The sequence below is a fragment of the Oncorhynchus tshawytscha genome, linkage group LG11 (genome assembly GCF_018296145.1).
Source record: "Oncorhynchus tshawytscha isolate Ot180627B linkage group LG11, Otsh_v2.0, whole genome shotgun sequence".
NCBI lineage: Eukaryota > Metazoa > Chordata > Actinopteri > Salmoniformes > Salmonidae > Oncorhynchus > Oncorhynchus tshawytscha.
This window is the reverse complement of record NC_056439.1, coordinates 34,528,133-34,555,276: the sequence shown is the minus strand read 5'-3', so window position 1 is coordinate 34,555,276 and position 27,144 is coordinate 34,528,133. Positions and strand designations below refer to the sequence as shown.

The 27,144-nt window shown below is 44.8% G+C and overlaps 1 protein-coding gene across 2 annotated transcripts in view; it reads left to right on the top strand.

Moving 5' to 3' along the window:
- The window catches only part of LOC112261827 (cysteine-rich motor neuron 1 protein), a 45,011-nt gene extending 20,086 nt beyond the window's left edge, over positions 1-24,925 (top strand). For both annotated transcript variants that reach the window (XM_024437451.2, XM_024437450.2), the window contains exons 5-15: positions 1,986-2,165; positions 6,124-6,327; positions 7,889-8,017; positions 8,881-9,034; positions 13,052-13,173; positions 14,355-14,573; positions 15,078-15,293; positions 21,665-21,886; positions 22,692-22,817; positions 23,271-23,449; positions 24,016-24,925. In XM_024437451.2, coding sequence (XP_024293219.1) covers positions 1,986-2,165; positions 6,124-6,327; positions 7,889-8,017; positions 8,881-9,034; positions 13,052-13,173; positions 14,355-14,573; positions 15,078-15,293; positions 21,665-21,886; positions 22,692-22,817; positions 23,271-23,449; positions 24,016-24,207 — 1,943 coding nt within the window. In that variant the 3' untranslated portion in view covers positions 24,208-24,925. The remainder of the gene's footprint in view (positions 1-1,985; positions 2,166-6,123; positions 6,328-7,888; positions 8,018-8,880; positions 9,035-13,051; positions 13,174-14,354; positions 14,574-15,077; positions 15,294-21,664; positions 21,887-22,691; positions 22,818-23,270; positions 23,450-24,015) is intronic.
- Positions 24,926-27,144: the final 2,219 nt, after the last annotated feature.

Sequence of the window (27,144 nt, the reverse complement as noted above, 5' to 3'; positions counted from 1 at the left end):
GGTGGCTGGGCAGGAGCTGGCATGGCCTTCCTGACCTGATGTCATCTGATATTACAGATGGTTCCAAACGACCGTGTTAACAGCAGCCTACTGTTTATCAGCCCTTCGACGAGCAAACAGTATGGACTTCATCGCATGTAGCATTTAGGTTTAACCACAACTTGATGTAGACTAGTATGGTACTTGCTTTCCAAGAACATTAAAGCTGTGAACTTGAATCAAGCTCTACAACCACACGAAGTGTCTGGCAATTTTAATCAAGAATGCATGGTAGAAGTCTTGATGTGCATTATTTGGGAGGAAATTGGATTCACCAGAATTAATATGCTGAGACCTTTATGCTCCATTGAGAAAATTCCCTCAGATTTGTTGTTTATAATTTGGTTTTACATTTTTGTTTGCTGGAAGAGACGGTCACACCATGTTGAATGTAATGAATGTTTTAGGGTGGGCCAAAGTCAGGGTTTCATGCAGGGGCGCAACTTTGGTTTTAGAAGTGAATCCAGTCTGATATTTTTTTACATTTTTAATCCAGTCGGATAAAAGCATGAATGGAATTTAGTTTTCCAGCCTCCAGTTTGTTTTAGGGATTACCATGAACAAATACTGTGGAAATCACGTGAACATCCTGCCTTTTGACTTCCTATTTTTTCCATGCATTTACATTTCTGTCTGGCAAAGTGCTTATTGTATTTTCTCGCAGGCAGGCAGGCAGGCAGGCAGGGAGAGAATCCCTGCTTTACTTTCAACTCAGTTGGCCCACCTGCTTTGTATTAAAGTGCAGGGCTGGTCCAGGGGGCAAGGAGAGGGGTCAGAGCAGTGCTCTACCAGGGTATGGTATACAGATGGAAACCTTAGTGGGGCTAGCTACATCTGTTAGCATCTGGGCAGTTATTTTCCTTCCTTCTCCTCCATGGCATATCAAACCATGACTTGTTTACATAATCACTCTCCTGCAGTAGCTAAATCATCATGGTTTTGATGAGAAGTTAATGTGGTCTTTCAAGACCCTGAGTCATGGGCATTGTCAGTGAAAGTGTCAAAGACAAATGGCTGTGGTAATCACTGAGTTAGTTTGTCAACATCCCCTCTTGTTTATTTGGCAATAACACAGAATCCATTTTAATGAAATTATGGAAATTGAATTGATGGAACTTTAATAAACTAAATAGAGAATGGGCTTGTCCGCTCGCACGCACACACACACACACACACACACACACATTATCTCCTGGAGTGTTCCAGGAGTATCGCGTGCAGTGAGTGGACAATTGTGTCTGCGAGGCGGCTGCTCGGGGCTTGTTATGAGTCTCTAATGATCCGTACGGTAGTCATTGTTCTATGGGCCGGCGTTTGGAGACAGACAGCTGAGGTTTCCGGTACTTACGCTGGCTTTACTGGGCCTGTCTGCTGTCTGCATCCCAGCTCTGCAGACCACACTGTACCAGCACAGTCTGCTGCTGTTTTCTTTTACCCAGCGCTGGGATGAGCCGATCTACGCCGCGAGTGCTGTCTCCACCAAGACTTCACAAATCTCTGCAGAATTCCACCTAATGGAGCTGGCTTCATTGTCTAATGCTGTTGGAGCCCAGTGCACAGGGCTCTCGGCCCAAGTGCCTAGCTCCACTTTACCACAACACAATGCTCTTCCATCCACAGCTAGCTACACTGTAATTATTGCTTCTGAGTTAATACACGGATACAGAAGCAACAAACTCATTCTGTCCCGGGGTGGATAATGTATTTTATACATACCAAATGGGATGGTTTAAGCATAGTATGTTCATTTATTTTATTTATTTATTTAACCCTTATCTTACCAGGTAAGTTGACTGAGAACACATTCTCATTTACAGCAACGACTTGGGGAATAGTTACAGGGGAGAGGAGGGGGGATGAATGAGCCAGCCGTTAGTGTGTGTTAGCCATCGAGCCCTACATATCGTTCAGGTTGACAGAATCTGTTTCCTCTTCCACTTTCCCAGTTTCTCCCAAGTGTGTCCACAACGGGAAGGAGTTTTCAGAGGAGGAGGTGTACCGTATGGACACGTGCTGGCTCTGCCAGTGCCGAGGAGGGATATCCTTCTGCTCCAAAGCAGAATGTGCAGAACTCGACTGTGAGAACTTCTACATCCCGGAGGGAGAATGCTGCCCAGTATGCATAGGTATGTAACAGTATAACTTTAGACCGTCCCCTCGCCCATACCCGGGCGCGAACCAGGGACCCTCTGCACACATCAACAACAGTCACCCTCGAAGCATCGTACCCATCGCTCCACAAAAGCCGCGGCCCTTGCAGAGCAAGGGGAACTACTACTTCAAGGTCTCAGAGCAAGTGACGTCACCGATTTGAAACGCTATTTAGCGTGCACCACCGCTAACTAAACTAGCCGTTTCACATCCGTTACAGGTACACACATCAAAAGTTAAACAACAGTATCTATAACAGATATAGATGTTTTATAGATAAGTGAGGTTTTGTATGACACGACTAGATTTGTGGAGGTGAGCTGACACAGTCAGGGAGGCCGTTTGTGATTAGTGTTGATTGTGGCCAGACTGGCAGGGGGGGCACTAGTGAGGCAGGGGGGCAGACGTATCGAGCACATAAGGCTTTAGCCCACTCTCCCAGGGCACCCAACACGCCATACAATGGCCTTACCTTAATCGCTTCCGTTTACATCCAGCTCGACTCGAGTCATTAACATGCTTCACATACAAGGACCGGTGAAAAGAATTAGCAATGTCTAGGAAGTCAGGAACATAAAACCTCCTTTGAGTGACTGCTTTGGCTTCATTATATCTGGGAGCCTTAATGGAGGTTGACATGTTTGTACCTGATCTCCTCACTAAAATACATGTCCTCAGAGGCAGGTAAAAACACTGGTACCTGCGGTTGGAGCTGTTGAAAGGGTTTGGGCAGCGCCTGTGGACAACAAATGACTGTCTGGTGAAGTACACTGTCTGGTGAAGTACACTGTCTGGTGAAGTACACTGTCTGGTGAAGTACACTGAGCAAAAAAATAAACGCAACGTAACAATTTCAAAGATTTCACTGAGTTACAGTTCATATAACGAAATCAGTCCATTTAAATCAATTCATTAGGCCCTAATCTATGGATTTCACATGACTGGGAATACAGAAATGCATCTGTTGGTCACAGATAAAATAAAATAAAGTATGGGGGTGGAACAGAAAACCAGTCATTATCTGGTGACCATATTTTGCCTTATGCAGCTTGAAAGATCTCCTTCGCATAGAGTTGATCAGACGGTTGTGGCCTGTGGAATGTTGTCCCACTCCTCTTCAGTGGCTGTGCGAAGTTGCTGGATATTGGAGGAAACTGAAACACGCTGTTGTACATTTTTAGCTTCCAGGAATTGTGTACAGATCCTTGCGACATGGGCTGTGCATTATCATGCTGATGAATGGCACTACAATGGGCATCAGGATCTCGTCACGGTATCTCTGTGCATTCAAATTGCCAAAATGCAAATGATAAAAGGCAATTGTGTTCATTGTCCGTATCTTATGCCTGCCCATACCATAACCCCTCCGCCACCATGGGGCACTCTGTTCACAACGTTGACATCAGCAAACCGCTCACCCACACAACACCATCTGCCATCTGCCTGGTACAGTTGAAATCGGGATTCATCCAGGAAGAGCACACTTCTCCAGCTTGCCAGTGGCCATCGAAGGTAAGCATTTGCTCTCTGAAGTCGGTTACGACGTCGAGCTGCAGTCAAGTCAAGACCCTGGTGAGGACGACGAGCATGCAAATGAGACTGTTTCTGAGACTCATCACTGAGACTGTTTCTGTGCAGAAATTCTTCAGTTGTGAAAACCCACAGTTTCATCAGCTGTCTCAGACGATCCAGCAGGGCAAGAAGCCGGATGTGGAGGTCCTGGGCTGGGGTGGCTACACGTGGTTTGCGGTTGTGAGGCCGGTTGTACTTACACATTCTAAAATGTTGTTGAAGACAGCTTATGGTAGAGAAATTAACATTCAATTATCTGGCAACAGCTCTGGTGGACATTCCTGCAGTTAGCATGCCAATTGCACACTCTTTCAAAACTTGAGACATCTGTGACATTTAGTGTTGTGTGACAAAACTGCACATTTTAGAGTGGCCTTTTAGTGTCCCCAGCACAAGGTGCACCTGTGTAATGATCATGATGTTTAATCAGTTTCTTGATATGCCACACCTGTCAGGTGGATGGATTATCTTGGCAAAGAAGAAATGTTTACTAACAGGGATTTAAACAAATGTAAATGTTTGATATTTTATATCAGCTCATTGTTCAGTGTATAATGCTGATGGTGGTAGCCAGATTTGTCTGCCTGTGTTTTTGTAATTGATCAGACACATGATAGGGAGGGAGACAGGGAGGTTATTGGAGGTCAGTGTCGGTGGTACACCTGGAATGTTCAGCCCCTGAGATGGTGGGGAATGCTTTCATCTTGTACCCCTGCTTGGCCAAAGCTCCAGTCATTGAGGAGGCTATAGTCAGAGTTATTGTGGTAAGCTGGGGGTGGCACCTGGTTCATGGTCGTTATTAAGAGGAACCTCCGGCTCTGTACCTGATAGCTGTCTCATTTACAAGGCACAGCTGCATACCTGTTCTAATCCTTTTCGTAGGCTGGTCAAGTCAACTAAAACCCTAAAAGTGCTTGAAGGCTTGTGTGTGAGTGAGTGCAATACAATGTGTATTTTTAGGCTCACTATTGATAGTGTGAGAGATGGATAGAAAGAGAAAGAAAGGGATAGATAGAGGGATAGATAGAGAGAAAAGCAGAACTGCTTCATATTCGTGGTAATTACACCCAGACGGAGGAATCACAGCAGCCAAATCTCTGCTGGAATCAAAATTGGCAAATAGGACGTTGGCCTTAGGGATACCCCCCTTCTTCACCACACACACACACTCACACACACACTGCTGCTGTGGTAATGGCCTGCCTCTGTTACCAATAAACAGTTGAACAAAAAACAATTATGGTTATTTAAACTCTTAAGTCATCAGAACAGGTCCCAGAATTCTAAGCACAATGTGTTTTCTGGGTTGCTTCTTAAACAGTTGGCTTTATTATGTTGCTGTTGCTAGACTTCAAACAAATGGGTAAAACCGCATGTTATGCATGAAATGCTCTTGAATGGGATTTCTTGCTTTGGAGTGAAATTTTTGACGGTGAACCCTGAACTGGTCTTTGGCCTTCGGGGGCACTGGTGAAACTGGATCTGTGTGACATGCACATGGCCGAGGGTAACTCCTCTAAAAGGGAATGACTGGACACTGCAGAGATAGGAAATTAGATGTCTGTCTTGCTTTTAATGAACTAATCTCGCTCCAATATGAAATTCTCCGATACCATGCTCTTCCATCTAGCTCGAATTACATACATTATACATTAGACCTACACTATATGTACATTAGATCCCTGTACAGTTTCTTTACATCCTCTCTGACTCCTTAAAGAGCTTTGGAGTGTTCTTCCACCGGTCTTGGTGGCGACCAGTTTCTCCTGGTCCCTCCAGCAATATCCTGCTTCTCACACCTCTGATTCCACCCAGTACTTTGTTAACTCAATTATGTGGATATGTACATACAATGAGTATACAAATCATTAAGAATACCTGCTCTTTTAATGACAGACTGACCAGGTGAATCCAGGTAAAAGCTATGGTCCCTTATGAATGTCACTTGTTAAATCCACTTCAATCCGTGTAGATGAAGGAGGAGACAGGTTAAAGAAGGATTTTTAAACCTTGGGACAATTGAGACATGGATTGTGTATATGTGCCATTCAGAGGGTGAATTGGCAAGACTACATTTAAGTGCCTATTAACGGGGTATGGTAGTAGGTGCCAGGTACACCGGTTTGTGTCAAGAACTGCAACTCTGCTTGGTTTTTCATGCTCAATGCTTTCAACACTTTGGAGAGTCCATGCCCAGATGAATTGAGGCTGCAAAACAATCTTACAGTTGTGTGTCATACAGCATATGTACCACACAGTATTTACAAGTAAGGATGGTATACCAAAGAGCACAGTATAGATCCCACACTTCTCTCCTTCTGATCCCAGCCTCTATCTGTGTCTCCCTCTCTGTGTGTCCAGATGTGGAGCTCCTGTCTATGGACAGCACGGAGGCCAGCTGCTGGGTGAACAACAAGCTGCGTGGCCACGAGGAGCAGTGGAAGGAGGATGACTGCACCTTCTGTCAGTGTGTGGATGGAGACCCTCACTGTACCGCCATGGCCTGCAAACAGAGCTGCCAGAACCCAGTCAAGATCCCAGGAGAATGCTGCCCCTTCTGCGAGGGTAGGTAGAGAGAGCGAGACACACACACACACACACACACACAAACAGTCGCACACACACAAACAGTCACACACACACACACACCTGCTTCATAAATGTCTGATCATATTGTACCTAATCACATACAGCATTGAAGTAGTTGGAGATTTAAGTTTGAAAATAGCAAGGAACAAGTCCAATTTTAGCATGTTCAAGACATACCCCTTATTGTCAAAAGCAACCAATGTCCTCATAAGGAAATATCTGACGTCGCACTTCTCCAGAAGCTTAATATTACATGTGCAAGCAATTGACATACCATAGGTTTTAATGGTAGATTGAATGTTCCTTTCATCTAGCCTAATGGGGCTGTAAAGACTGTATAATATAATGTATACTTCGTTTTTAATCTAATAACATTTTTGAAAGCACAACAACTTCAATGTTTTCTGATGTTTAAGGATCAGGGGCACCATAAATTGTATCTGTCATTCCATTGAGCTCTACATATGGCCAACGTAGTGTATCTGCTAAACTGCTGTCATAAACAACTTACAACTCGGCAGATGATTTTCAGGAAAACACCCCCATTAATGCAACCCCCTCAAATGTCAATGTAGCTATATCAGATGTGCAACAAATCAATGTAGTGCGTCCGCCAATTGACGTCTTCATCTGTAAATAGAACAATTCCTACTTCGTTGGCCCAAGCTACAATTGAGTTCTGTTTTACAATACAGTCACTTTGAGCTTAGAACCTGACTGGTGGAACAGAACTGTGGGATAGTCTCTCCCCCTGCAGCTACGTAGAGGCCATGTTGGTGGCTCATTAAAGGGGAGGCCGCACAGCATTCTTCCACTGCAGGCTCCTTTGTTATTTTTTATTGGTCCAGACTGCAAAATGAGACCCACCTCCATGAGGTGCTGCTTAATTGGAGTGGATCACTGTTTTTTGTGAGCATAATTAGTTACAGCTTGTTTGGTGCTCCTCCCACTGAACGTGGCAAGATAATGGGCTCCCACCCAAACCCCACCTTAACATCCCCTGGTTGTGGCTCGTACATGTGTGACCCAGGCCAGCAGAACACCTCATTGCTGACCGGCTCCAGTGAGGATAAGGCCCTGACCAGGGCCAGAACCCCTCTGGGTCTGTCCAGTGCCAGCCTCTGACACACCAGACTCCCAGATAGGGCCTCCTCTGTTAGGGGAGAGAACCAAGGCAAGGCATGCTCCTGCACTCCAGGTCATTTAGACAACATGTGAGGTGCTCATTCATCAGAGCCCTTTGATAGAGAGCACCTACAGTATCTTCTGTAATGGGCCTGCGTTTATCTCTTATCACAGCACTCTCTGATGGGAGCAATGTGAACACTGAACTATTTCTGTTGGCATGGAGATAGATGTGTAACATTGCGTGTGTCTAAATGTATGTTTCTTTACTCTGAACTCTCAATAAAGCCTCATTTCAGAATAGTATGACATGTCTGTGAGTGTTATAGGCTTCATAGTGTCAAGTATAGTATGGCATGTCATAGAGAGTTATAGCAACATCATATGAAGGTTATAACCTACTATCTCACAGAGCCTTCGTATGAGACAGTGAGCCCCATGCTGTGTCCTCGTCTGGAAAACTGCTCTCGATCAGGGAAAGACTGTCCCTATGGCTTCCAGCAGGACAACAACGGCTGCCTGCTCTGCCAGTGCCTCAACCGTGAGTCTCATACTGGATGTAAAGGGTTAAACCCGGATACGCAAACACACACACACTGTAAACACACACACACACACACCGTAAACACACACATACTGTAAACACACACACACTGTAAACACACACACACTATAAACACACACAATACCGTAAACACACACATACCGTAAACACACACATACCTTAAACACACACATACCTTAAACACACACAAACACTGTAAACACACACACTGTAAACACACACATACCGTAAACACACACAAACACTGTAAACACACACATACCGTAAACACACACACTGTAAACACACACACACACTGTAAACACACACATACCGTAAACACACACATATTGTAAACACACACATACCGTAAACACACACATACCGTAAACACACACATATTGTAAACACACATATACTGTAAATACACACATACCGTAAACACACAATACTGTAACTTGCTTAAAATGACGATTCCCTGGCACGTTATCTTCATAACACAGACATAAGCAAACACACTAAGAAATATCTTGGGCGGGGCGGCAGGGTAGCCTAGTGGTTGGAGCGTTGGACTAGTAACCGGAAGGTTGCAAGTTCAAATCCCCGAGCTGACAAGGTACAAATCTGTCGTTCTGCCTCTGAACAGGCAGTTAACTGACTGTTCCTAGGCTGTCATTGAAAATAAGTTTGTTCTTAATTGACTTGCCTAATAAAATAAAAATAAATCTGTCGCACCTCATGTGTTTCCATGGCTGTGTAGTATTTTGACGTTTTAAGTTGTAGGAATTCTCAAATGAAAAACCCTAATGCAAACTAACATGGTGTTGATGGTAAGATGACCTCCATGTGAACTGTTTCAGATGAATCCTGCCCTGACCTGGGGGCATATTGCTCCCTGCAATGCCCCATGGGATACGAGAAGGATAACTTTGGCTGCGAGGTGTGTGAATGCAGCTCTCCAATGCCCAAGTGCCGACCCCTGACCTGCAGCAAGACCTGTCCTTACGGATATGTGTAAGTCCTCTGGATGGTCTCCACATCTTCAAGTTAAGCACTGCTCATTATTCACCCCTTAGATTCCACTCTGATCAAAGGCTGTTACAGCCCCATTGGTTACGACTGAAGGCCAAAGCCTGAAGTAATGGTGATTTGTCTGGTTTATTATTGACATGGGCCCTAACATACAATCCGGTCTCTCGTTAGCTGGAAAAACACTCTATGTTTGTACTATGTAGGTATAAATAGGGCTCCTCCTCTCATTGTTTGTTTTGTTCAGTCGTGTATTTTGTAATGATGTAGACTTCAACTGTGTAAACACTTTTATTTTTTGATTTTGGTTATTTGACAAGTGCGCTACTACTCACACTGTGAAATCTTTGGCTCTGGCAATGGAACACAAGCGTTTCTTGGCTGACAGGACTATCAGACTCTGTAAAAACATGACTGTAGATCAGTGTGTACAGACAACATCATCATTCTCCAGGTGGAGTAGTTGGCAGGGTGCAGATACAGGTCTCAGTGGGCAGAGAGGAAGTATACTGTTACACACCTGGCAGCCTCACCTTCTCTCCACCTGCTCAGATCTAAAGGGTCAATCAGGGCCAATCGGGCCAATCTATGTCTCTGTGTGACCAGTGCAGTGTCCGGTGCTTCAGCCCCTCTACCCCTCCCCCCACACTATCATTTCATAAATCATCTTTCCGTCTCAAAACAACGATCAAAAACACATCCGCACAAAAGCGGTCTCTATGAAGTGTATACAGTGGGATTCTTCTGGTATCTGAACCATGCTCTCTGGAGCCTCTGCTCAAGATGGGCCTGATATGTCTGCACAGGATGCCAGCAGAGAGTCCCCCCGAGGGGGAAGAGGAGCAGGAAGCATTCATAAGCACCAGTTCAGGGCCGGCTTCAGAAGTCTGAATCCTCGATGAGCCAAGCAATGCATCAATCTTCTAGCAGAGTGGTGCTCCTATAATGGACTAGTGAGAAGATACAAAGAGGTGGCACAGAGACGGCTTTGTATAAATTGGCTGCATTTATAACCTCAACAGAGAACTCAACTATATCATTTTTTGCCTCAAACACTATCCTTGCTATGTATGAACAGTCCAGTTCTCTTATCTCCATAGGGTAGAGGGGGACATCATGTAAGCAGTGAGCAGTGGGCTGTCAGAGTGGGTGAGAGCCCTAAAGGTGTGTTCACATTGACATTTGGCATTTTTTAACGCCTTTGAGCAGGACACAAAGGGGGACTTAAAGCGTTTCCCCTCCTCAATGGATCTAAATCATCATCGGACCTGATAGGAAATGCACAGAATTCTCCTGTTGCCCAGCACGCTGGAATTTGTGCAGAGCCAGCAGTCCCAGCCCCAGAGCCCAGCGCTGTGCACGAAATTCCACACACCACCTTTAAACAAAGCCCAGTTACCAAGATGGCCAGACTCTCTGTCTCTGTGTTTGTACACTGAGGGCCCAGCCAGCTCAAAGCTCAGCCTGGCCTCTCCATACTGTCATTACTGCTGAATCAGTAGAGATGTGACCACTGCTAGTGGCAGGTCTCCGACTGCCTCTGGGGGCTGTAGTAGAGCGGGTCGAGAGCTTCACATTCCTCGGTGTCCACATCACTAAGGAACTTTCATGGTCCAAACACACCAACACAGTGGTGAAGTGGGCACGACAACACCACTCAGAGGCTGAAAATATTTGTCCTAGGTCAAGATCTTCAAAAAGTTGCACCATTGGAAGCATCTTGATTGGCTGCATCACTGCTTGGTATGGTAACTGTTTGGCATCTGACTGCAAGCCGCTACAGAGGGTAGTGCTTATGGCCAAGTACATCACTGGGGCCCGACTCCCTGCCATCCAGGACCTCTATACCAGGCGGTGTCAGATGAAGGCTCTAAAAATTGTAAAAGACTCCAGCCACCCAAGTCATGGACTGTTCTGCTACCGCACAGCAAGCGGTAGCAGAGAACCAATAGGAGCTGAACAGCTTCTACCCAAGCCATAAGACTACTAAATAGTTAGTTAATTAGTTAACCAAATAACAGTGGTGTAAAAAGTGCTCAACTGTCATACTTCAGTAAAATGTCAAAGTAAATATTATATATCAAATTCCTTATATTAAGCAAAGCAGAAGTCACAATTTTCTTGTTTTAAATTTAGCCAACGACAGACTCCAGCACTATTTGCAAACACAGCATTTGTGTTTAGTGAGTCCGTCACATCAGAGGCAGTAGGGATGACAACACATAATATTGATAGGTGCATGAATTGGACAATATTGGGAAAGGGGGAAACCTAGTCAGTTGCACAACTGAAATGTATCTACTGCATTTAATCCAACCCCTCTGAATCAGAGAGGTGCGGGGGGCTGCCATAATTTACATCCACAGCGCCTGGGGGAACAGTGGGTTAATTGCTTTGCTCAGGGGAAGAACGACAGATTCTTAGCTTGTCAGCTCGGGGATTCGATCTAGCAACCTTTCGGTTAGTGGCCCAACGCTCTAACCACTAGGATACCTGCCACCCCATATTGCTGTCCTGCCTGAGCATTAGAAATGTAACGAGTACTTTTGGGAGTCAGGGGGAATGGATGGGAGTAAAAAGTACATATGTTCTTTAGGAATGTAGTGGAGTAAAAGTTGTCAAAAATATAGATAGTAAAGTACAGATATCCAAAAAATGTACTTAAGTATTACTTCAGAGTATTTTTACTTAGTTACTTTACATCACTGCCCAATAGCTACCGGAATATCTGCATTGACCCTGCTTGCACTAACTTTTTTGATTCATCACACACGTTGCTGCTACTGTTTACCATCTGTCACTTTATTCCTAGTTATATGTATATATTTACCTTAATTACCTCGCACCCCTGCTCATCGACTCGATACTGGTACCACGTGTATATAGCCAAATTATCACTCCATTTTGTATCTATTACGTGTTTTATTTTTCTATTATTTCTCTCTTTTCTTTCTCTCTGCATTGTTGGGAAGGGCCTGTAAGTAAGCATTTCACTGTTAGTCTACACCTGTAGTTTACGAAGCATGTGGTGAATAACATTTGAATTTGGGTTCATTTCCTGTTTTATTTATGTGGCCTACAGAGACTAATAGTGTAATTAATCCAACCTAACGGAATCCATGTTTAATTGAAAAAGGCCTTATGGGTTACAGATTCCAGAAAAAGAGAGTTTGGGAGACACACAGAGAACGAGACAGAGAGACTGGAGTTGTAATAGATGAACCCATCTGGATTGGGCATTTCTCAACCTGCTGCTCGTCTATGTTTTATGACCTCTATATTTGGATCCAACTAGGTCACATGCTCTGTGTCCGTTCCTAACTCATCTATGGTTTGTTTTCTCTCTGCGTGTATCTTCCTTAGCTTTCGGCCATTCAGTGGGGGTTTAGTTTATTTCAGAAGCCGCGTAGATCGTCTCTCAAACTCTTCCGGGTTTGTTTTTCCTGCGTCATCCCTGTGTCTACTCTGTTTACAAATCTGTTTGTCATCAAATCAACCATGATGAGCTCGTAGTTACTGGAGAGCAGGGCCCTTCAGTCTCCTTAATCAACCTGGCTGCATTAATATCATCTGGCCCTGCTCTGGACCTCGCATGTCAGCCAAAGGCTTTGGTAGCAATACAGTAGCCATCTGAATAGGTTGAATCAAATGGAAAGCATCTGAATTTGCTTTAAACCCAGTGCCCTAGACTCTAGCATTGGTATGGTGTGTGTGCCGTGCACCATGGGGCTCTCACGTGTTCCAGGGTGCTGCTTTTATCAGGCCTCTTCAAAGCCAGCTAATATAGCAGGGGGAAAACAGAACCATATGTCTATTATACCAGACCTGACCATCTGGTTCCACGGCAGTACTCCACCAGACCAATCACAAGATCACTGGCTATTCAGCTTTCATTCAAATATGAGTTTAATATGCCCCATTTGAGATGTAAAATGGCATTCTTATTGTTCCCTCCCTCGTTACATATCTGATAGAGCACACATATGTCTATCTATCCCACAGGAGGAATAAGCACGGCTGTGAGATGTGTCGCTGTATCAAGTGTCCCCCCTTCACCTGTGACAAGAACTGCAGCGATGGCTACCGGCAGAACAGGAAGGGCTGCTCCATCTGCATGTGCAAAGGTATGATTCTCATCTGTCTGTCTGTCTCATCTGGTCCGCATCAATATTCATCCGTCTGGGTTAGCCGGTCACATGACTTCAGTTCAATAACAGTAGTGTGTGTGTGTGTGTGTGTGTGTGTGTGTGTGTGTGTGTGTGTGTGCGAACGAGCATGTGCGTGCGAACGAGCGTGTGTGTACACATGTTTGTGTGACCGAGTGTGTGTTGGTGTGTGTGTGTTGACTTTCTATCACTATGTAGCAGATTTGATTTGCTGGAACCATTAGCTATGGAAGGATGTTTTGACTCTTGTGTTTTATTTAGCTACCGCTGAGGCCTGTGTGTGCATGTCGGATTAGATTCACCAACCACACAAGTTAAAGCAAGTTTGGATGGCTTATTTATACTTTTTTATGCCTTTTATTTAATTTTTGCAGTAATATTATAAATATTTTAGCTTGGAATGTATTTGGGGGTTCTTGCTCAGCAAGATGGCGGTGCAGTGGCACCCCATCATGTTTATCTTATTTTGAGACTGTTAGATCAGTTACTCAGTGGACTGTTAAAATATTTATGGATAGGAAACTTTTTTGTGAAGTGTACCTTTTCCCTTTGTATAACAGTGTGTTGAGAGAGAAGAGACACAAACATCTGCCCTGGATGTGGAAACATGATGTGATTCACTGAAATACTACGTTCTATCAAAAACACTGTTCTCCCCAGACTTAACAGCCAAACTGGGTTTATATCCCACTTGGGGGCCAGTTATTGGCAGATGTGGGGTTTTATAACCTCAACCTATCTCTCAACAGAAACAGAGGACCTCAGTTTTGGGTCAGATCCCAAAAACTTCAGGGAAATTATTAAACTTTATTTATTTGTGTTGTAACTGTAAATGGATTATTGTGAAATAAAGAGACTTTAAAAGGAAGAGCACATAATGGTGTTTGGTGAAGGTGGAGCTGGGAGGAACCAGGGATGGTTAGCAGAGCTTTCTCGTTAGCCTCCAATGGACCCAAGACAATAACATTGGATAGCTTTACTATTCATTGTAAATAATTATTCTTAATGACATTTCCACTTTGAATTCACTCCTGCGTTTCCGATGCCCTGAAACATCCCTGTTGATGGTTTCTCACAGGTTCAAGTCACCAGTCTCCCTCCCTTCCTAACATCTGTCTGTGTTCATGTTTTCTTTCCAGAGAGTGACCACCTGCCAAGCACCACTGCCCCCGCCCCCATGCCCAGCTACTGCCTGACCTCCAACAGGCACCGCTATGAGGAGGGCGAGAGCTGGCACGATGGCTGCCGAGACTGCTACTGCCTTGCTGGGAGAGAGATGTGTGTGCTCATATCCTGCTCTGTGCCCAGTTGTCCCAACCCCGTGGTCAGGCCTGACCAGTGCTGTCCCACTTGTGAAGGTACGTCTTGTCTAGAGCCGGCTGGTCTATCAACACACACACACGTCTGGCAGTTCACAGTCCCATAGGAGCTCACACCCTAGAGCCCAGTCCACTTACTGCCCCATCAGTCAGGTCTCAGGCTCCATGAACACTCACACTTTGTGTTGGTGTAAGGAGCAACATACACTGATACACAGTTACACACCCACGCCTTTTCATCCACACCCCTCAGAGTCACTGGGGATATTTATAGGGGAGTGACTCAGTGGACTGTTCAAATATTTAAAAGTGAAAGAATGTCTACAACTTTCAGACTAACTCCTTACAGATATCAACCCTATTGCAGTCAATTGTTTTATCTGTACTGTTGTACTGGACTAGAGGAAAGTATGTCCGAACACAAATAGTTGTGTAATTACCGAGCTTAGTTCTAGTAAGATGTGAACCTTATTCTTAGTAGTCTTTCATGTGTTGTTGTGTTACTGTTATCTGCCTCTCATAACCTGTGTGTTGTCTGTCCAGATGAGTCAGGCAGTGGTCAGGCAGAGGGCATGGACCTGGTGGTGTGTCGAGCCCCTGGGGGGAAACTCTATGTGGAGGGAGAGACCTGGAACCTGGACGACTGTACACGCTGCACCTGCAGGAAGGGCCGCGTCCTGTGCGACACTGAAGTGTGTCCCCCTGCTGTGTGTCAGGCCCCAACCAGGAACAGGGACACCTGTTGCCATGTCTGCCCAGGTACAGTACCTTACATCCCCCGCATCTGTCATAGGCTGCTTTACTAGGAAACCTCTAGTACTAAGCCATGTTCTTCTCTGTAAATGTAGAACTCTATCATCATACTAGCCTTGACAAGAGCAATTTTAGATAATATCAAAAGCACTTACATCCAGGAATGATTCCAGAAGCGATGTCAGTTTGTGATCAGTATAGAGTGGGATAAATTTGATCTGGAGCCATTATCAGCAGCATGTGGTGGTGGATTGAGGGTCTTGCCTTGTCTTGGTGCATGTTGCAATCTGTCCCACAGTTTAATGTCAGTACACACAGGCTAATAAAGAAACCAGACCAAACCGGCTGGTTTTACATGGGGATATATCCTCCAGAGAGGAACACATGGGTACAAGCCTGTCTGTTTCCACTAGTCGTACATAAGAACAGTATTTTTCATGGCAATGTGATATGACTAGGAAAAACTCTAGGCCCTAGTTATAGCCTATAACTAGTTTCTCCTGGTCAGGTCTAGGGTTGCAAAATTCCAGGCACTTTCAATAAATTCCCTGGTTTTCCAGAAATCCCATTTGGAAGATTCCAGAATCAAGAGGGAAAATCCAGAATCCTCCAACCAGGATTTCTTTAAAACCAGGCAATTTATTAAAGGTTCCCAGAATTCCCAGAAGGTCATGTGACCTCACCAGCTGCTGAGAAGAATAGAGTTGGACCAAGTAGGCCACTGTCCCCCCCCACCATCTCCCCCACCCCTCACTCCTCCCCCCCGCCCCTCACTCCTCCCCCTCCACCCGTCCCATCACCACCTTCCCCCTCCCTCCAGCCCCCCAAGCAAGAGCCTCACAAATCAGAAATGCATGACAGCCCCTGAAACCCACAGAGCCTCCTTGGGAATGCTCGGCTAGTTGCGTTATCACCACATCTCCCACCACAAAATCAGATTGTAAGAGGCAGCCCTTTGATATATGTATGGTTCTGTCTCTGAAGAATGTGGGAATAACACACATTTCAATGACAGGCCCCTTGATGTATGTGTACATTGTGGAAGAGTAAGAATGGCGCTGGAATGGATAGCTGCCGTTTTACAGGCTATTTTGAGTGGGAATGTTTTTGTATAATGTTTACACCATCATTATCTATGACCGTAAAGAGCTTCTGGACATCAGAAAAACGATCACTAATGTTGATTTTGATGAAAATGTCGAAGTTGGCGGCGCTGAACATACTGCTCACCACGGACCAGCCCCTAGTTGCAAAGACTTGGAAGAGAACGAGACCATAGTATTTTCCAAGAGTTTTCATCAATATTTTTGGTAGCAGTTTATTAACCACTACCAACCGATGCTGGCACTAAGACGGCACTCAACGAGCTGTATAGGGCCATAAGCAAATACTAATCCAGAGTCGGTACTCCTAGTGGCTGGTGATTTTAATGCAGGAAAACTGAAATAAATAAGGTGGCGCCGGAGAAGAAGGCTGCCGTTTTACACAAACAATTGTGCTTTTTTGTTTGTTTCTTTGCTTTGTTTGTAACTTATTTTGTACATAATGTTGTCGTTACCGTCTCTTATGACCGAAAATAACTTCTGGACATTAGAACTGAGATTACTCACCACAGACTGCAGAATCCTTTTTTTCCTTTAACGAGTCTGACGAGCTCGACGTGAATGTTATACTGCTCTCCTGGGAAAAGACCCAGATCCCCGTGATTTGCGTGAAGAGAAGGCAGAGAAAAAGGGGCAAAGGGCAGGCTGCCTTCTGAGAATTCATAGGCGATCGAATAAACCCCCCAATAAACTCCCCACGGCAGACAATGTATTTTTGTAAATAACAGCTGGTGGACAATATCTAAGGAAGTCTTGAGCTATTGCTCGCCTGAGGTAGAGTATCTCATGATAAGCTGTAGACCACACTATTTACATAGAGAGTTTTCATCTGTATTTTTCAGGGCTGTTTACATACCAGTACAGACTGAGGCTGGCAGTAAGGCCGCATTGAATGAGCTGTATTCCGCCATAAGAAAACAAGGAAATGCTCACCCAGGGGCGGCGCTCCTAGTAGCTGGGGACTTTAATGCAGGGAAACTTAAATACGGTTTACCTCATTTCTATCAGGACGTTAAATGTGCAACCAGAGGGAAAGAAACTCTGGACCACCTTTACTCCACACACAGAGATGCATACAAAGCTCTCCCTCGCCCTCCATTTGGCAAATCTAACCATAATTCTAACCTCCTGATTCCTGCTTATAAGCTAAAATTAAAGCAGGAAGCACCAGTGACTTGATCAATAAAAACGTGGTCAGATGCAGCAGATGCTAAGCTCCAGGACTGGAATATGTTCCGGGATTCCTCCAATGGCATTGGAGTACACCACATCAGTCATTGGCTTCATCAATAAGTGCATCGATGACGTCGTCCACACAGTGACCGTATGGACAGTGGGGCAAAAAAGTATTTAGTCAGCCACCAATTGTGCAAGTTCTCCCACTTTAAAAGATGAGATTTTCATCATGGGTACACTTCAACTTTGACAGACAAAATGAGAAAAAAAATCCAGAAAATCACATTGTAGGATTTTTAATGAATTTATTTGCAAATTATGGTGGAAAATACGTATTTGGTCACCTACAAACAAGCAAGACTTCTGGCTCTCACAGACCTGTAACTTCTTCTTTAAGAGGCTCCTCTGTCCTCCACTCGTTACCTGTATTAATGGCACCTGTTTGAACCTGTTATCAGTATAAAAGACACCTGTCCACAACCTCAAACAGTCACACTCCAAACTCTACTATGGCCAAGACCAAAGAGCTGTCAAAGGACACCAGAAACAAAATTGTAGACCTGCACCAGGCTGGGAAGACTGAATCTGCAATAGGTAAGCAGCTTGGTTTGACGAAATCAACTGTGGGAGCAATTATTAGGAAATGGAAGACATACAAGGCCACTGATAATCTCCCTCGATCTGGGGCTCCACGCAAGATCTCACCCCGTGGGGTCAAAATGATCACAAGAACGGTGAGCAAAAATCTCAGAACCACACGGGAGGACCTAGTGAATGACCTGCAGAGAGCTGGGACCAAAGTAACAAAGCCTACCATCAGTAACACACTACGCCGCCATGGACTCAAATCCTGCAGTGCCTGACGTGTCCCCCTGCTTAAGCCAGTACATGTCCAGGCCCGTCTGAAGTTTGCTAGAGAGCATTTGGATGATCCAGAAGAAGATTTGGAGAATGTCATATGGTCAGATGAAACCAAAATATAACTTTTTGGTAAAAACTCAACTCGTCGTGTTTGGAGGACAAAGAATGCTGAGTTGCATCCAAAGAACACCATACCTACTGTGAAGCATGGGGGTGGAAACATCATGCTTTGGGGCTGTTTTTCTGCAAAGGGACCAGGACGACTGATCTGTGTTAAGGAAAGAAAGAATGGGGCCATGTATCGTGAGATTTTGAGTGAAAACCTCCTTCCATCAGCAAGGGCATTGAAGATGAAACGTGGCTGGGTCTTTCAGCATGACAATGATCCCAAACACACCGCCCGGGCAACGAAGGAGTGGCTTCGTAAGAAGCATTTCAAGGTCCTGGAGTGGCCTAGCCAGTCTGCAGATCTCAACCCCATAGAAAATCTTTGGAGGGAGTTAAAAATCCGTGTTTGCCCAGCAACAGCCCCAAAACATCACTGCTCTAGAGGAGATCTGCATGGAGGAATGGGCCAAAATAGCAGCAACAGTGTGTGAAAACCTTGTGAAGACTTACATAAAACGTTTGACCTCTGTCATTGCCAACAAAGGGTATATAACAAAGTATTGAGAAACTTTTGTTATTGGCCAAATACTTATTTTCCACCATAATTTGCAAATAAATTCATTAAAAATCCTACAATGTGATTTTCTGGATTTTTTTTCTCATTTTGTCTGTCATAGTTGAAGTGTACCTATGATGAAAATTACAGGCCTCTCATCTTTTTAAGTGGGAGAACTTGCACAATTGGTGGCTGACTAAATACTTTTTTGCCCTACTGTACATACCCCAACTAGAAGCCATGGATTACAGGCAACATCTGTATTGAGCTAAAGGGTAGATTTGCCGCTTTCAAGGAGCGGGACTCTAACCTGGAAGCTTAAGAAATAAGAAATTCCGCTATGCCCTCCGACGAACATGCAAAGCGTCAATACAGGACGAAGATCAAATCGTACTACACCGGCTCTGACGCTCGTCAGATGTGGCAGGGCTTGCAAACCATTACAGACTACAAAGGGAAGCACAGCCGAGAGCTGCCCAGTGTCACAAGCCTACCAGACAAGCTAAACTACTTCTATGCTCGCTTCGAGGCAAATAACACTGAAACATGCATGAGAGCACCAGCTGTTCCGGAAGACTGTGTGATCACGCTCTCCGCAGCCGATGTAAGTAAGACATTTAAACAGGTCAACATTCACAAGGCCGCAGGGCCAGACGGATTACCAGGACGTGTACTGCAATCATGCGCTGACCAGCTGGTGACTTCACTCACGTTTTCATCCTCTCCCTTACCCAGTCTGTAATACATACAGTACATGTTTCAAGCAGACCACCATAGTCCCTGTTCCCAAGAAATCCAAAGTAACCTGTCTAAATGACTTTTGGCATAGCACTCACATCTGTAGCCATGAAATGCTTTGAAAGGCTGGTCATCAACACCATCATCCCAGACACCCAGGACTCAATCCAATTTGCATACCGCCCCAACAGATCCACAGATGGCACAGTCTCTATTGCACTCCACACTGCCCTCGCCCACCTGGACAAGAGGAACACCTATGTGAGAATGCTGTTCATTGACTACAGCTCAGCATTCAACACCATAGTGCCCTCCAAGCTCATCATTAAGCTAAAGACCTTGGGACTGAACACCTCCCTCTGCAACTGGATCCTGGACTTTCAGAAGGGCCTCCCTAGGTGGTGAGGGTAGGCAACAACACATCTGCCACGCTGACCCTTTACACAGGGGCCCACAGGGGTGCGATCTTAGTCCCACAAGTACTCCTTGTTCACCCAAGACTGCGTGGATGCGCACGGCGACGATGAGACAGCCTGTCTCATGAGACAGGAGGTCAGAGACCTGGCCATGTGGTGCCAGGACAACAACCTCTCCCTCAATGTCAGCAAGACAAAGGAGATGATGATGGACTACATGAAACGGAGGGCCAAGCATGCCCCGATTCACATAGACAGGGCTGTAGTTCCTCGTGTCCAGATCACTAAGGATCTATCGTCGTCCACACAAACCAACACAGTCGTGGGTGGCAGGAGGCTAAAACGATTTGGCATGGGCCCACAGATCCTCAAAAAGTTATACAGCTGCACCAGTGAGAGCATCTTAACTGGCTGGATCACCCCCTAGTATGGCCACTGGCTGGATCACCCCCTAGTATGGCCACTGGCTGCATCACCCCCTAGTAAGGCCACTGCTTGGCATCAGACCGCAAGACGCTACAGATGGTAGTGTATAAGGCCCAGTACATCACTGGGGCCGAGCTCTCTGCCATCCAGGACCTCTATACCAGGCCTTTTCAGAGGAAGGCACAAAAAATTCTCAAAGACTCCAGCCACCCAAATCAAAGACTGTTCTCTCTGCTACCGCATGGAAAGCAGTGCCGACGCACCAAGTCTGGAACCAACAGGACCCTGAACAGCTTCTACGCCCATGCCATAAGACTGCTAAATAATTAGTTAAATAGTTAATCAAACAGCTTCCCAGACTATTTGCATTGACCCTTTCTGCAGAAACTTTTATGACACATCACATAGGCTGCTGCTACTGTTTATTATCTATCTTGTTGCCTAGTCACTTTGTTCCTTAGTTCTATGTACATATCTACCTCAATTACCTCATACCCCTGCACATCGACTCGGTACTGGAACCTCTTGTATAAAGCCAAGTTATCGTTACTTATTGTGTATTTATTAATACGTGTTTTACTTTTCTATTATTTCTCTTTTTTCTTTCTCTGCATTGTTGGGAAGGGCCTGTAAGTAAGCATTTCACTGTTAGTCTACACCTGTTGTTTACGAAGCATGTGATGAATAACATTTGATTTGATTTACATTAGTGTTGAGATGTGTATAGTCTAGCTAAGCTTTTGTCACAGACAGGCCATTGATCTATGGGCCTATGGCTATGAGACACAGAGATAAGCCTGAGAGTTAACTGACACAGCTCAGCACAGCAGCCATGTCTTCCCTAGTCCCTAGTCATCAGCTAGCTTCCTGCTAGAATTTACCATACAGTAAAATCATCTTATTGCAAACACAGGTGAACAGTCCTAATAACCACTCTGGATTAACATGTTATACTGCCTTGGTGTGCCTCTCTCTCCATCCTTCCATCCACAGAGGACAAGCAGGGTCCCCAGCTCCCGGTGAGCACCAGTCAGCAGGAGTACTGTATCTCCAGCGAGGGAGATGTGCTTTTGGCTGGGGACACCTGGAAGGCTAATGCCTGCACCAGCTGCACCTGCAACAATGGAACCATTCAGTGTTTCTCCCAGCGCTGCCCGCCTGCCAACTGCAGGGTGCCCGTCCTGCGCAAGGGCCAGTGCTGCCCTCACTGTCTGGGTAAGTGAATGTGTATGTGTGAGAGTGAGTCTGTCCGTGGAACTAAACTCCTGGGAATGTCTAGATGGGTGAGAGCACACTGCCTTGTTAGCCTCTCTAATGATGTCCACTGTAATTCTAGTGTGTAGTATATTTGTGTCTTGTGAAAAAGCCCATATTAAGTATGCATTAAAACAAGTTATTCCTTTGGGACAAGGTACAGCTTGTTATTGAGAACATTATTATTCACAGTGTAACTTGTAGGAAGGGAGGAACAGTTTTCAAACTTAGCTAGAATAAAGCAAGCGTGTGTGAGTCGCATTCTGGGGGCCTGTTTCGCTGGCACTGCTTGGGCAAACACCGTTACTCACAGCAACATTCCATGTGACACAACTCACTCAGAGTGAAAACATTCCCCAAGCATCCGCACACTCACACGTGTTTCCTGTCTCCGGCTGAGCCGACCCGCCACTCTCAATGCCGGCACAGGAAGGCAAAGCTCCATGTCAGCTTTTCCTATAGAGGAAAACCTCGGCACAGGCATGCATTGTTCCCTCTGATTTGTAACCGTTTCATCTCAGCTTTGTTTTGGTTATTTGCTCGGTGGAAAACAGCACTTTTACATAAGACTCTTGACAAAAGGAGGTCATGGAAGCTTAGGGAACACATCCCGTAAACACACCTTATCTACAGACACTCCACCCAACCATAACCTTCTGTTACATTGATCTGGGATGTGGGGTTTTGTTTTCAGCTCAAGTGTGTTTGACATTACGTACGTGGGTTGCTTTGTGACTTATTTGTGATTTTCTTCTTTGGTTTACAGAAATGACAACAACGTCTGTTCCAATGATGGTGTCGACCAAGGCCCCCAAGACCAGGGTTACTAACACAGTGGACAATACAGTCTGGATCACCACTGTCCCTTTGCCTCCTATCATTGCTGCTACAGGTACTGTCTGTCTGTCCATCTCTCTTTCTCTCTTGCTCACCTTCTCTCTTTCACTATTTCTCTCTTTCACTCACACTCACTCACACTCACTCCTCCTATGGCCCACAGAGATGGTTAAATGATAGGTTACTGATAGGTAACAACTGCTTCAGACCTGTGACTTGGTATCATTGTCCATACTTTCCCAGCCAGCCTGTTGAGGATGTTTACATTGTTGTGGGGCAATGGGAATGCTTTGACAAATGAGATAAATGCACACTGACACACATTCATCTGGAGACTGTATCTAACGTATTGGCCAGAGAAAACTGCCAAACACCTAGGAAGGACATGAGCTGCTTTTTCATTTAAATTGATTAGAAGGGGAATAATGTAATGTAAATATTGGCCTGTGTGACAGCAGTATGTGTTGTCCAGTCTGTGGGGGAGAGCTGATATTGATATTCCCTGCAGATGGTAACAACCTGGGAGGGAACATCCCCAGTCAAACTGAGATGGCTCTCATCTACCAATCAGCTGCCTGGATACTGGCCGGTCTCCTCCTGGCCATCGTCATCTTCCTCATTGTGGCAGTCCTCATTAACAAGAAGAAAAAGTGGGTGCAGATGTCGTGCTACAGCGCCCCCAAGAAGGTGAGAGGCATTGTGGGTAAAGCCGCTCATTAGGCCCAGTACTGTACGTACAGCTTGCGGAAAAAGACTATTCACAAATGAATTGCAACCCAGCACCGAAATGCCTCATGATTCTGCCCGATATGTTGGTATGGGGTTGCTGCCCAAACTCAGACCACTATGGTGCTAAATCATAGCACCATAGCGGGGCGGTGGGCCGTTGTTTTAGGATCTAATCTGTGGGTGGGTCGTGGGTTTTCCTTGATCTTCCAGCTCCTGCTACAATTCATGTTCAGGGTGTCATAAAGTAGGGATTAATGTATTTTTCCAGCACTTAATTCTGATGGAGCACTTTGAACTGTGTCAAGTTTATCATAAAATGTGATCGTTTTACAACGCCCCCATGAAATGAGATTAGAGCAGCACAGAAAATCGTAATTCGTCACATTGTTTCCGAAAAAGTCTCTCCCGTCCTAACTAGACATGATAACACAAAGCAGTAGGATTCAATCAATGTAGCTGACAAGACCTGTTGTGTGAAAATAAAGTAATTGATATTTACATGTTTTCCTTTCCTCCTTTCCTAGACTGTGATCCTGAAGAAGCATGCGAATAAGAACTCGGTGGTGTACATGGAACCTTCAAAGGAGAACAAGTTCCAGAGCGTGAAGAATGACTGTGGCATCAACTTCTCCCCAGAGATGAGCTCACCATGTGGGGAGAGGATGCTCATCCCCCGGGCCAAGCTGAGTACGGGCCAGGGCAGGGGACAGCGCTAGACCCCCCTCCCCCTAAACACCAACCCCCGTTCACCAGACCCCCAAACTCTACGCTGCCCAAAGGGCTACCAAGCACCACCTCTTCTCTCTTTCTCACATTTTCATGGTGACAATCCACAACAATGCAATGCAACTGCCTGTTGCTTTATCATACTGCTGGTACAGTGAGGAGAGACTGGGGAGGCAGGAGGATGTGGCCATTATGGGACTTTGCCATACAGTTCACCACAGACAGAGTGACAGTAAGCCAGCGAGGCTACTAGTCAGCCAGAGAGGCTGCTAGTCAGCCAGAGAGGCTGCTAGTCAGCCAGAGAGGCTACTACTAGTCAGCCAGAGAGGCTACTACTAGTCAGCCAGAGAGAGCTCTGAAATGTGAACATGATCATCATCACTTCTCACCTCCTCTGGAACTAGAACATGAAACTAATAAGAGGAATATAACAGCTTCAGGACAGGGGTTTGGGTTCTAGTCGAGGGTCTCTAGTTTGCTGTTTTCTATGTGCCGCAGCACAGCAATCAATTCATGAACAATTGTTTTAGTGATGCCAATTTAGCCGGTCTTCCAGTTGTAATCAAAATTGGATGGGAGGGTAAGTCAATTATCAGATGAATGGCTAGTTCCATGACTCGCTCCTCTCCCCAGTCAATGACTTTGAGCAGCATCAGAACCCAGCAGACTATGGCCCAGAAAAATAAAGAAACCCAAACTCCTGCTTTAGAACGTGTGGTTTCCATCTTAGTTTTAAAAAAAATATATTTCTATGTGTAATAGTTGTAGTGTTTTTCTTGGTCAAGCCTCGTTTTTGTTATGGAAGTCTCCATGGTGGCAAGATTAAAACATTGTCAATGCCAGACTAAACATTCCCCATCGATGCAAAGGAATGAAACTCTTCTATTCCCACTTACTGTAGTGGTTTCTGTCTGCCTCAAAGGTGATGACCAAAATCATTCCATTCTGAAAACAACCAACCACCCTGGGAAGAGGGAAAACAGTGTGAATGTATTCTGCTTCAGCTGTGAAGCCAGTGTGTCTGTCTGTAATACAGTAAGGTTCTTCACCCTTCTGTACTCAACAACTCCCTTTAGAAGGAATCATCCCATTGGCTGGACTTCATCTACAAATGGGAATGGACTTCAAGATTAGGTGGATTAATATTAATCCAGACTGTTATTTTATAGCTTGCAGATAAGAGGACTCGTTACAGGAAACTACAGAAGCAGTTCCAGACATTCTGGAGTTACTCATGAGGAATGTCAACAAACAATAAGCCTCACTTATATAACTTCATTTACAGCTGTGCGTAAACATGAGCTACTGTTTCCAGAGAATGTTAACATACATTAGTAGCCTTTATTTTATAGCCTTAATGTTTTTCATATTTCATTGTTTCTCCTGTAATGACTTGTGCCATGTATTCCATGCCAAGGTCACCTGACTGAAGGTCTCCCCATTCCCACCAGTTTATAACATATTACAATGAACAGGGGCAAGGGTCTCAAGGAGACTCTGCTATGAAATGCAAATAATGGTACATTCCAACAGCGCATGTTCGTAAAATGTAGCACTTTTGTTAGGATCCAGTGTTTTAAAAAGCTGTGGGTGAGATTCCTGGCGGGATAAAGGCCTAATCAAGGATTTGATGGGCATATTTAGCACATGGAGGTGATGAATCACTCAAGTAAACATAATGGTGCAGCAAATTCTAGGCTTATTTAACAATCTGATCAACCTAGTGAAATGGATGTGCTTCAGAGCATTACAAAACAGACTGGGGTTTAATAGGAAATCGTTGGATCTGATTTCATAGTTACATTGCCAGTCTCTCGATACAAAGACCATTGTGATGCCAAAACTGTGTGGAGACAAATACAGATATCTACTGAAGAGTTTCAAAAGTAATTCAGTAGATTTGGGTCTGTTTGATTCACAACCATGTGGTTTAAATTAAGGGAAGAGGAGACTTGTGAAAGTTATTTGTTTTTCCTATGTGTAAAAAAAGGTAGATAAAAGTAGGACAGAAGTGTACCTTATTTATTTTTTCACATAGCTTTATTTATTAATACTAAAGTATAGTTTGAGTTCATGACATGTTTTTGGCAAATGAACTTGGTAGCCAAAGCTGCTGTACATTTGAGATATTGTAAGCCATTTCCCATTTCCATCTGCTTTGTTTTTCAAGCCTATTTATTTTACTGTTGCAAACTGTAAATACATGTTTCTTTGCTGTTGAACTGTAACATTTATACTTATTTTGAAAAACAAAATGTGTGAACAAAAATTACCTTTTACGCTGAACATTTGGGAAGACATTTCAGTGCTTGTGACATTTTCATGGTGACATGTTTGCAATGAAAAGTGTGACAGAGCTGACTGATGCATCGTGCTTTTAAAAAAAGACTGGAAATCCCAACAAATAAAATAAAACTCAACTTAGCAACAGTTGGGATCAAAAGAGGTAACATATCATAGCATGGTTAGATGTGACATCTGTTCCTTTATCTACTCTTGCCCAGTGCTGCCGAAGGGGATCTGCTTCCTGGGCTCCCAAGTGGCGCAGCGGTCTAAGGAGAGGTGTCACTCGTCCTTGGTTCAAATCCAGGCTGTATCACATCTGCCTGTGATTGGGAGTCCCATAGGGCGGCACACAATTGGCCCAGCTTCGTCCGGGTTTGTTAGTCATTGTAAATAAGAATTTGTTCTTAACTGTCTTGTTAAAGGTTCAATAAAAAAATCTTCTCTCACTTAAGTTTCCCAAAGGTTTCAAAGTTTCCTTTCTTTTAAGCATATTTGCTCTACTCTCCTTATCCGTGTTGTGTTAGCGAATGGGGAAGACCGAGGATGTGTATTTGGTGTTTCTCACAGCCCACAGGACTATACGGATGAGGCGTGAGTGGGGAATGCAACGGCCAGATCTCAGTTTCACACTCGGGGCTTCA